This window comes from Elgaria multicarinata, chromosome 4 (genome assembly GCF_023053635.1).
Source record: "Elgaria multicarinata webbii isolate HBS135686 ecotype San Diego chromosome 4, rElgMul1.1.pri, whole genome shotgun sequence".
NCBI classification, from domain to species: domain Eukaryota; kingdom Metazoa; phylum Chordata; class Lepidosauria; order Squamata; family Anguidae; genus Elgaria; species Elgaria multicarinata.
This window is the reverse complement of record NC_086174.1, coordinates 94,296,840-94,309,267: the sequence shown is the minus strand read 5'-3', so window position 1 is coordinate 94,309,267 and position 12,428 is coordinate 94,296,840. Positions and strand designations below refer to the sequence as shown.

The 12,428-nt window shown below is 41.8% G+C and overlaps 1 protein-coding gene across 1 annotated transcript in view; it reads right to left on the bottom strand.

The window, feature by feature from the left end:
• The window catches only part of PDSS2 (decaprenyl diphosphate synthase subunit 2), an 88,415-nt gene that overhangs the window by 60,461 nt on the left and 15,526 nt on the right, over positions 1 to 12,428 (bottom strand). The window contains exon 2 of the mRNA XM_063124825.1: positions 3,904 to 4,038. Within this exon, the coding sequence (XP_062980895.1) occupies positions 3,904 to 4,038 (135 nt within the window). The remainder of the gene's footprint in view (positions 1 to 3,903; positions 4,039 to 12,428) is intronic.

Genomic DNA, 12,428 nt, shown 5'->3' with positions numbered 1-12,428 from the left:
CAACATGATAGTCAATGGTGGGTTAATAGTCAACTCCATGGTTGATTATCGAAGAGGTACTGCCCACACGACATGATTATAATTGACCATGGTGTCGTAATTCACCAGCGTTTATTATTATTATTATTATTTTATTTATATAGCACCATCAATGTACATGTTTATGAGATAAGCAGTCTGGAAATGTCAACAAGCAGTCACTGAGTTCAGGAATGCGCTAAAGAGTTGTCAGGTCCTTTCCAAGGTCGGGTCACGTCCAGGCAAGATCAAGAGTTGGTATGCAAGGAACAAGGGCAAGCTCTATCCCAAGCTAAGGCACAACACTTGGTGCGGATTAAGGCCAGCGTTGAGTTGACTATTATGAGCCTTGTGTGGCGCAGAGTGGTAAAGCAGAGCGAATATTTTAATGAAGCTGTTTTCTTCACCTTATAAATCAGATAAGATCTTTTTTTCTAGTTATACACATCACCACCAAAAGACCCTTGAGAAGACAAACACATTTGCATACCTCCCTCCTTTGGACCACTGTTAGCAGAGGCCTAGCCATCCACTGTTCTTGTGGAATTCTCATTAATTCTTCCCATATTTTACTACAATGGGAACCAGTGATTTCTCTGAGAAACAGGAAAAGGGAGGGTAATTAGGACAAGAAGAAATGCATTAGAGGATTGCTGCTTGCACTTGATTTAATTTCCAAACTTAAAAAAAGTGATGGGAATGATATGTTAAAAATTCTATAATAAAATTTCTATAGAAATTTGCATTTCTCAGTAAAACAAGTGAGTATAGCAAATATACCCTTCCTTTCTTTTGCTTTTCATCAATTATGGTTTCAACAAAAGCCAAATCAGGCTAATCAGAATTTAAAGGATGGATCCCACTCTAAAAATGTAACAAAGAATGGATTGGCATCACTGTTGGCAGGGTTACAAAAGACTTAAAATCAATTTTCACTATTTATTTATTTATTAAATTTCTATGCTGCCTAATAGTCAAAGCTCTCTTAAGAATTACTTTAAAAATTATCAATAGAATTATATACAATAGCTAACCAGATATAACAGGCTGTCCACATAAGTATCAGGCAATGAAGACATAATTATAATGCCAGGAATAATGATTCAGATATATTTTATACATATACTTCATCCATGTAACTACAAGACATTTGCAAGGTCCACACACCCTGGAGCAGAAGAATGTTTTCTTTGAAGAGTGCATTATATAGCATGAGCAGTGCCAAGAATACATATGATTAAATAAAATGAAGAACAATTCTTGTCATACTAAAGAAACATTTGAACTGTCCTAAGTGTATGCATCTGATTCCTATTAACATTCAAGGGATCACCTGCACCACTGTCTGTTGTACATTACAGTAAGATCAGAGAAAAGATTAAACTGATCAGAAGTGATGTTCTTTGGTTATTTTGTAGGCTATCATTGAAAAGTTTACTTTTCCATATGCAAAGGCACTAGAAGATAACATGTTATACATGTATAAAATGTTTTATATACTTATTTAAAACTCACCAGTAGAGGCTTGCCTTAATCAAGCTGAAATATTCATAGTCAGAGTTGAGAAAGAGTAATGTGACAAAACAGAGTTAATGGGGAAACACAATCGTTTTCACCCAGCTAGACACATCTACATACAAAGATAGCCTTTGCTTGTGTTTCCTTAACTGTACAAGGTATTGTGTGCTCAAATGATTGCTGCACATGTGGTTCGTGTCACTAAAAAGCCTGATACAGTGACCGGGGGTGTGCATGTAGACTTGGTCAAATCACTGGGAATCATGTCCATCATGTTTGGGGAATGGATAGGAGGAGAAGGGAACCAGGTCTAATTCCCTTTCTGTTCTATTTTCTCCAAGCAATGGGATTCTTTTCAATCACCTGACAGCGGCTAAAAGTGCAGTCAAGGAACTACATGGGTCGTTTGAGAGTGCTGCTGCAAACACAGATTAGAGCCTGTGTGTTTGAAGTGCCACCATGAAATCAAAATGCAAGGGAGACACAAAGGGGTTCCAAGTTTGCGGGTTAAAGAAACACTTACTTGGGTTGCAGTGCTAAAACAGTAAACAAGGGAAAACTTCACATCCTTGCTGCATGTACAGTCTCCGGTGCATTTCTTTAGATCATAACCATTATCGCCTTTAGTGACATTTAAGATAAAGGGCTTTCCCCTTCAGTGACATTTAAGACAAATTAGCTAGAGTACTTAAGGTTGCCATCATTAGAACTAGCATTACTAGCATATTAATATAGAAAATGTTATTCCTTTTCTCCCCTGCCCCCAGTTTCCAAGGAACAAACAACAATGAACTTCTGAAATGGAATGAGCTATTTTGTACACTGCCAGATCATATAGTGGACCAACACAGACAGAAATAAAACGCCATTCTACTGGTGGATTACTGGCCAATTCATGGTAACTTTGTGTTTGTTGGCTTCTGAGATTCATCCAAAACAATCTGAGCTAGGAAAACCTTGGGATGATCTAGCAAGGCACAAATATTCTTAAGCAAGAGCACATCCTCATGATCACTTAACACACAGATTAGTTACGCTTCAACTAATACGAGATCTGTAGCATGCACTCTTGCTTTATACATTTAATACAAGTTGGTGGATCACATGGATTCTAATAAAAGAAATATAAGTAGAACTTGCAAGACTGAGCTCAGCCCACCTCTTCAGTCTGTCTTTGGAAGCTTCCAATTTATACAGGTGTAGTCCAGTAGAGAGAGGGGGGATGGGGAGATGTTATGAGTGTTAGATCTTCACCCATTAGAGCTGGATTCAAAGCCAAGCTAAGAATCTCTTTACAAGTTGTTTTTTCCCCTTTCAAAGAGATACATATAGGGGGAAAGGCTTGTATTATAATGTAGAAAGAACATTAACTTCCACTATGCACGAGAGCTCCAACAAAAAGGTATTTTTTTAAAAAACAACAACACCCTGCTCCCACTCCTGAAGAGCTCCGTGCCCCGTGCCCGGCTCCTCACGTTTACTTGTGAGGAGCCGGGACGAAACCGGGACAGCGGCTCACACCTCACATGGTCTCAAGACAATCCTGAGACTGCGGGAAAAGTCGGGATTAAAGCCATCCCGGTTATCCCAGGGAAATGGAGGGATCGTCCCTCCCTGCCCCTGGGATCCCCTGTGCATCATGTGGATGCACAGGGATGATCCCGGCGTGATCCCTGGGACAAGGCCTCTTCCAGACATGCCCCCCATTTGCTGTGGTTCCACTTAAAACAGACACTATTTTTCATCATTAGTGTCCTATCTGTAAATTCCATGTATTAGGGCCTAGCAAGGCCAACTCCCTTCTTCACCATTTCCAGTGGCTGCTGCATCCACCAGATGGACTGGGGCCCCTCCTTCCTAACAGAAAAAACTTTGGAAGGAAGGGAATATCGGGATGCAAGACTATTTCTTGGAGCCTTCCAAGCCTGCTTTTGAGGTGTGAGCAGTCTGCAACAGCAAGTCCATATGCCTATATCTTCCAGATCTTGATGAACTACTACTCCCATCATCCCTAACCATTGTCCAGGCTTGCAGAGGCTGATGGGAATTGGAGTCCCACAACATCTGTGGATTCACAGGTTCCTCAGCCTTGCTTTAAATAAACAAATAAATCATAGTTGTACTGACCACTGACATGGTAAGTATTGTAGAACTCCATATAAAAAAATGTTGCGCGGATTAGAACACAAAATAATTACAATGGTGGAAACAAGATGGGAAACTGTATTTCTGAATATTATTCATATATTACTATGTACATTGTAAATGGTATTGGAACACTTTGCTAAAGGCAATTTTTGGCACAACCTACAAAGAAAACACACACACGTAAGTCTATATGTTGTTTTTCATTAGCAAAATGCTTACCTGGAATATATCCCACTGACCATGTCATTCTGGAAGGAATTTTCTGTTGTTATGCTGGGTCCAGCTGCCTTAGACACAAGTAAAACTACCAGACCTCTCATCTGCAGATTGTTCTTGCTATCAGACACAAAACCCCTGTCAAAGAGAAAAAATAAAGAAAGTCAGAACAGCATTTTGGACTCTCAAATTATTTTTCATCACTCATTACCCCAGTTCAGATCACGACCTAAATAATGGCTTAGATCACAGGTAGGCAACCTGGTACCCTCCAGATGTTTTGGATTACAATTTTCATCGGCCCTAGCCAGCATAGCCAATAGTCAGTGATTATGGAAATTGTCATCCAAAACATTTGGAGGACACCAGGTTGCCTTCCCCTGATTAAGATTGTTGGAAATGAGCACACAGTTACTTGTTGCATGGTTTAGGTGACTGCCTGAACCAAACAAAAATTTGGAGGCATCTATAGAACATAAAGCACTGTTGATATAGATGAATCATCACTTTTTTATAGGTAGCTAACTACACACATACAGTTAATGTCTGAACTTTCTGAAAAGCAGCACATTCAGAATTCATTACTACTAGATATTTGGAGATTGGATGCATGTAAGTGCCAACCAATTTTTCCTAGTTCCCTAATCCTTTTACCAACTATAGCCAATACTAGGGTTCACTAGAGCACTATCATAATGAAACATAGCATAACATTTGAAGTTAAAAAAAAGTCATAAGCAGCAAATTCAGACATATCTGGGTTGAGGAAAAAGGACATTTAGCTCTGGAAAACCAATATATTGTTGCTGCATTAGAGAGAAACCAAATTTCATATGTTCATATATTATTAATTCCTATGCTGGAGAAATAATATTTGTGGGAGGGATCATTACATATAGCCTATGGAGATGGCCTATATAGCAAATAGAATTAATATAAGGGATTTTCTGTTTAAGGAGATAAGCATGAAGGTTATGTGCAAGTTGCATGATTAATTTAAAAGAAATAAATATTCTAAAGTTAGAAGGCAAGTTCAGGCTTCAGAGCTATCCTCACTTCGGTTGACTGAAAATGTAAATGAAGTATATTACCATATGACAGAGTTTAGATAAAAATAGAATATCGAGGAAGAATTCAGGAATAAACACTAACCTGTGAAGTATTCCAGTCTAATGATAAAAGCTGCTAATTAGTAGCAACTCTAGATGGAGAAATGTCAGTGGGCAGAGTACAGAGCAAGAATCTAGACGTAAAGTAATTGACATACAATGCAACATCCAATTATATGACCTTCATCACCTAGCATTCTATAGTTATTTACTGTCCCTTTGTCTGAGTTACCAGCTACTTAAGACTTGAAGTTCTTTTCCACCCATAGTAGTAAACAGAATTACATTACTGACATGTACTCGATCTTCACTACAGTAAATTGCATGAGACTTGAAACAAATAAAGCCTAGGGTGACCATCCTTTAGTAACTAGAAGCTACTGCAGTCACTTGACATGGCTCCAGGGGTCACATTCACAGTCTACCTGAATCCAGTTCCCTAGAGATATTCAACCCAAGTTATAGGTACATAAAAGTCTTCCAGATGGTGCAATTATTCTTGATGGGTATGTAGCAGAAGACAGGTGCCTCTAGGGGGGAAAAGTGAACTGGAAGCAGCCAAGTAAAATTAGGTGTTTATGTGCACACACACATTAGTATCAGAGACAGATTCTTTTTTAAAAGCTTGTACAAAATGCAACCACAAGTGTAAATATAAATATAAAACTCCCTAGATTATGGTGTTGCCTGTTCTAGTTTGTGCACCTTGGTATTATTAAACACTCTGCCCTCAAGGTAACTGAAATTAGACCAATACAACCAGCCACAGAAAATCCAATTTTATAGAACAATGTAAAGACTGAAGGGGAAAAACAATTATTCTCAATGTTATTCATGTGACAAAACCTAGTTTTTACAAACTGACAGATTCATAGATTTAAATACAGTGCTCTTTTTCTAAAAAAAATAATCACGTTGATCCATGGGGAAGCAGGGGAAGTCTAGCTCTGAAACAAGTGCACTACTATGGTATGCTGATATAAGACTCACACCACCCACACAAGCAGTAACACTGGCTAATAGTTTATGTGCTGAAAGAATTACACCTCCTACTACTGTCCATCTGTTTAAAAGAATAAATCAAGCAAACATGAGCATTCCCATTAAAGCTTTGCACACTTCGTAATGCCCAGCTATTTCACTTTTCATCTAGGGATATGAGAGGAATCCAAAATGTCTATGGTTTAGTTCCATATTCATAGAAATATGTTACCAGGAGAAAAAAAGATCACTGAAACTTATGAACATTTTGGGCTTGCACACGGAGTCCTATTGATAAAGGCTGTTTAATAATTATATTTTTGAAATCTTATGTCTATAGTGTATCAGACAAAAAGAATGCAGATAATGTGGTGATAAAATGCATCCCACTTTTTCTATTATTATTATTATTATTATTATTATTATTATTTTGTATTTTTTTTAAAAAAAAATTCAAATAACAGTTTGGCACTTGATGAGTAAGTCTAATTCAAACTGCATAAATAGAAGAGATAATTAATGCTCCAAGTGAAAGTGTTATAGAACACTTTCAAATATTGAATATAGTACACAAATTCCATCAGGGCAAGGAGTTATCAACCCTAAGTTCCATGCGTTCCCAACCTTCTCTTCTCTCTGACTGAAGACAGTTCCTTCCACTCTTCCCTTTGCTCCTGCTCCAGTTTGCATAAAAGCGTTCTGAATCTAGCAAGAGACACATGTTCAGAGCATGCCATGGAAAGAATTGTCAACATTTAGAGAATTTCCCTTTCACAGAATTGAACATTAAGGCTATGAATTGCAGGCATTCAGTCCAATTTCTGCTCATACATCTTCAGTACTAGAATCAGCCACTGAATAATAATTGTCAATATCACAATATTTTAAAGGCCTTTTGCTCACTTTAAAAAGTTATGTACTGATGCTCCTGAACCTAGATACATTATTAAACACCTATAAGGTATCTAAAATGTTCTGAGCATTTTACGGATACTAAAAAGATAAGACAATCCCAGGCCCATAATAAAATAGATATGATCGAAAATGAAAAGGGAATGGGCAGGGAAGAGGAAAGCAACCATTTATCTAGAAGCAGCAGTGTGCCTTGAATCAGCACCTGGGAGCTATAATAGACCAGAGAAAGACTAACAAAATTAGACTGAGTCAACACAAAATGGAAGTGATAATGGTCATGAACACTTGTAGTGTTCAAGATGTGCCAGATTCTACCATATATGGGCAGAATCGTTGTCACTGTCTTCTTTTTAAAAAGCTGCCACTTTCTCTGTAAGGCTGAAGAAAGGGTTAACAGCTAACTAAAGTAAGCCTTGTGAAGTTAGCACCGAGAATCAGTGCCAATTCAACAAACCTCAGCGGGAAGTGTAATTTCCCTCTGAATGACTCCCAATAAACACAATGTCATCTGAAATGGAAGATACAGATATCCACACAGACATGCCAAGGAGTCATGACTGACTACAGTTCCATTGGTTCTACCTTGTGTCTACAAACATAGCTGCCCCACTTTAAACTTTATAGACATTCACCAGGGGACATACAGCAAACTTGTCTGCCACATCCACTATATATCAGACCTGCTATCCTTACGATACCTGGGTAAGAACGATAGAATTGTACAATGTTCATGTGTCTGGAGGCCATCTGGTACAGTTTCTGGTACTTAGGCATGATTGTCAACACTTTTACACTGCTGCTATTTTTTTGCCTACCAAATCCAGATGATGATGATGATGATGATATTTATTAGTATCCCGCCTTTTGCCCAATGCTGGGCCTCAAGGCGGCCTTACAAAGTTTAAAATATACATGGGGGGGGGAGGGAAACAAAACCATAAACAATTTAAAAATACACAACAAAATTATAAAACATTAACATAGATGGAGGGCTGGATTATGCTTGAACAAAAAAGTTTTAGCCTGCTTCGGAAAGCCCATCAAGGAGGGAGCCAGCCTAGCTTCCCCAAGAAGAGAGTTCCAGAGCACCGGAGCAGCCACCGAGAAGGCCCTCTCCCATGTTCCCACCAAGCGTGCCTGTGAAGAAGGTGGGACTAAAAGAAGGGCCTCTCCAGAAGATCTCAAAGCACGGGCAGGCTCATAAGGGAGAATACGTTCTTTCAAATAACCTGGACCCGAACCATATAGAGCTTTATAGGTCATAACCAGCACTTTGAATTGTGCCCGGAAACAGACTGGAAGCCAGTGGAGCTGTTTTAACAAGGGAGTTGTGTGCTCCCTGTAACCAGCCCTGGTCAACAATCTGGCTGCAGCTCTTTGAACCAGCTGGAGTTTCCGAACACTCTTCAAAGGCAGCCCCACGTAGAGCGCGTTACAGTAATCCAATCGGGATGTAACTAAGGCATGTGTCACCGTGGCCAGGTCCGACATCTCTAGGAACAGGCGCAGCTGGCGCACTAGCTTTAACTGTGCAAATGAACTCCTGGCCACCGCCGAAACCTGGGTATCCAGGCTCAGGGCTGAATCCAGAAGTACACCCAAGCTGCAGACCTGCATCTTCAGGGGGAGTGTAACCCCATCCAACACAAGCTGAATCCCTATTCCCTGATCTGCCTTTCGACTGACCAGGAGCACCTCTGTCTTATCTGGATTAAGCTTCAATTTGTTCGCCCTCATCCAATCCATTACCGCCAACAAACAGCGGTTTAGCACAGAAACTGCTTCCTTGGAATTGGGTGCAAAGGAGTAGTAGAGTTGGGTGTCATCAGCGTACTGGTGGCACCGCACCCCACAACTCCGGATAACCTCTCCCAACGGTTTCATGTATATGTTAAATAGCATGGGAGACAAAACAGAGCCCTGAGGGACTCCACAGGCCAATGGCCAAGGAGTCGAACACAAGTCCCCCAGTACCACCTTCTGGGTCCGTCCATCCAGGAAGGAATGGAGCCACTGTAAAACAGTGCCTCCAAGACCCATCCCAGCAAGGCGGCCCAGAAGGATACCATGGTCGATGGTATCGAACGCCGCTGAGAGGTCCAGCAGAACCAGCAGGGACACACTTCCCTTGTCCAGTTCCCGGCGAAGATCATCCACTAAGGCGACCAAAGCTGTTTCTGTCCCATAACCAGGCCTGAAGCCAGATTGAAATGGATCTAGATAATCCGTCTCATCCAGGAATCCCTGGAGTTGGGAGGCCACCACACGCTCCAATACCTTGCCCAAAAATGGGATGTTGGAGACTGGCCGGTAGTTATCCAATACAGTGGGGGCCAAGGAGGGCTTTTTCAGTGTGGGTCTTACCACTGCCTCCTTCAAACAGGCTGGGACCCTTCCTTGGCGAAGGGAGGCATTGACCACTCCACTTACCCACTCAGCCAGTCCCCCTCTGGCAGCTTTTATAAGCCATGAAGGGCAAGGATCTAGTATACACGTGGTGGCTCTCACCAATCCAAGGACCCTGTCCACATCATTGGACTGTGCAAATTGAAAGGTATCCAATAATACTGGACAAGCAGGTGCCAAAGTTACATCCACTGGATCTGCATCAACAATAGCATCCAAGTCAGAGCGGATCCAAGCGATTTTGTCTGCAAAGTGCTGGGCAAATTGGTCACAACAGGCTGTTGAAAGGTCTGAAATCACTTTTTTGGGGCCAGAGTGTAGAAGGCCCCTGACCACCCGAAACAGCTCTGCTGGACGGCTCTTTGCAGACGCAATAGTGGCAGAGAAAAAAAAGTTTTTTCGCTGCCCGAATTGCCACAGAGTAGGCCTTCAAATAGGCTCTAGCCTGTGTTCGATCAGATTCACTCCGAGTTTTCCGCCAAAGTCGCTCTAGTCTCCGTCTCACTCGTTTCATTGCTGCCAGCTCACTGGAAAACCAGGGGGCTGGTGTGGCTCCACAACGTGAGAGAGGGCGCTCAGGAGCAATCGTGTCCACTGCCCTGGCCATCTCTGTATTCCAGAGATCAACCAGGGCATCAACAGAATCACCTGCCGAGGCAACAGGAAAATCCCCAAGAGCCATCAGGAAACCATTTGGATCCATCAGCCTCCTGGGGCGGACCATCTTAATCGGTCCTCCACCCCTGCAGAGGTTCTGAGTGCCAGCAAGTCTAAACCCCACCAGGTAGTGATCTGTCCATGACAACTGAACTATATAAAGTTCCTCCACTCTCAGATCCCTGTCACCCCATCCAGCACAGAAAACAAGGTCCAAAGTGTGCCCAGCAACATGGGTGGGGCCAGATATTACTTGGGACAGACCCATAGTTGTCATGGCGGACATGAAGTCCTGAGCCGCTCCCGACAGGGCAGCCTCAGCATGGATATTGAAATCCCCCAGAACAACAAGCCGTGGGGACTCCAACACCAAATTTGAGACTATCCCGGCTAGCTCAGGAAGGGAGACTGTTGAACAGCAGGGTGGACGGTACACCAACAGAATCCCTATTCTATCCCGGGCACCCACCTTCAGATACACACATTCAAACCGTGCAGACTGTGGGACAGGGCACCTGGTCAGGGGGATGGAATCCCGATAGACCACTGCCACTCCACCTCCCCGCCCTCCAGGCCTTGCTTGCTGCTCGACAGGGAACCCTGGTGGGCAAAGCTGAGAGAGATTAACTCCCCCAGCTTCGTCCAACCAGGTCTCTGTGATACAGGGCAGGTCGGCATGCTCATCCAGGATCAAGTCCTGGATAGCAGTTGTTTTCCCATTAACCGACCTGGCGTTCACCAGCAGCAATTTCAACCCAGGAGGTCTGTTGCCAGGGCCATCCAAATTATTTGAATTGGGGGGAAGTTTGGGGACAACCAACACCCTGTCATTGCACTCTCTCTTATGACAGTGCAGCTGTCTCCCCGCCCTGTATAACTGTGATGGCTGCTCCCGGATTCCCATCATCTCCTCTACTCCCAGAAAAGCAGATGTTCATGACAGGCTGGCAGAACCCTCACACGACTAAACGGAAGCAGGCCGAAAGTAGGGTGGGGGGAGGAGAAAAGAAAAGAAAAGAAACAAAACAAACAAGGGGACAGGCCCTCGCCCTTGTGTACTGCCCTGAAGTGGCTTCCCCAAATTGGCAAACCCCTTTGGAGTCCCCCTTTCGGCGGTGAGCCCGCCCCCAAAGGAGTCTGCCTCTTAAGCTCCCAGTCCCCCAAAGTTGTTGCAGCTGGGGGTGAGATGTTTCTTTGCTGGGAGCCTGAGTCTGCTAGGAGGCAGTTGGAGGTTCCGCAGACTAGGCAGGACAACAGCAGCCGCTGATTGGTCCCTTGCTCTGCAGGCCTTCCTCTCCTGGCTGGATCAGATGGTCAAAAACCCAGGTAGTAGGAGCCTGCCTCTTAAGCTCCCAGTCCCCCAAAGAACATGCCAGAAAGCACAAACACAAGAAAGGCATGTCTCACCAAAGGCGCCTGAAGGCAAGGAATAAAGTAAACATAGTCCAGAAGAAGCTCTTATAAATAGCAGTTCAAAATTCTAAAACCTACATGGTGGTATTTTCACTCTATTGTGGAACCCCAAAGTCCAACTAATAATGTTGTTATATATAAATATAGATGTGTTGTAGATGCAAGCTAAGACATCACCTTGTCTGAAATACCAAGAATTCTATTGAAATGTGAGTGATAAAAGTTTTCATTTGTGACAAAATAGATATATTGAAAACACTGTACAGTTAATAGTTGGTCGGAAAGTAGCTGAAACATTTCTGATATATTTTCCATGTGTGTGTATTCATTCCTTAGGGAGCTCAAGATTTTAAAGGTGGAGAATTGAAGCAACTTGTGGTTTTGGAAATGTTAGTTTCCACAGCAACCAGCATCATTTTCTTTATATAGCATTATAAACAGATGGCAAAAAGAGTGGTCATGTTTATTTCTTTGCCAGCATGTCAATAAAAACTTCTGTACCACAGTATCATATATTTGAGTTATTAAATAATCCTAGTATAATAGCAACAAAATCAACTAAAGAAGACAATTACAATTACATCTTTATTTTTCTTCTTTCACATATGAAATTCTGAAATAGCAAGAATCACTGCAATCTTTGGCAAAGCTTTCTGAAAAACATTTCCTCACTACTTGGCGTATTTATAAAATTTTGAAAGTAAAATAGCAAAGTACAATTGTAACATTTTGTTTCTTATGTATCTTTTGTTACTTAACTGGCTTTAGTCAATTTTTTTTTTAATTACATTTTTATACCGCCCAATAGCCGAAGCTCTCTGGGCAGTTCTGGAATTCAAATTCTCACACTATGTCAGGGTACAGCAAAGAAATATTTGTGAATTGAGCTATAAAAAGGAAATTTAAAATGCTGTTTAAATCATATCATGTTTGAAAATTAGTAAGGGGGGTTATGGCTGTATTCAGATGAAATGTCAAACTGTGCTTCGGCGTTACATGAATAAATACCAATGGCCTTCAGGCGTACACATGCCTTCTTTCTTCTTC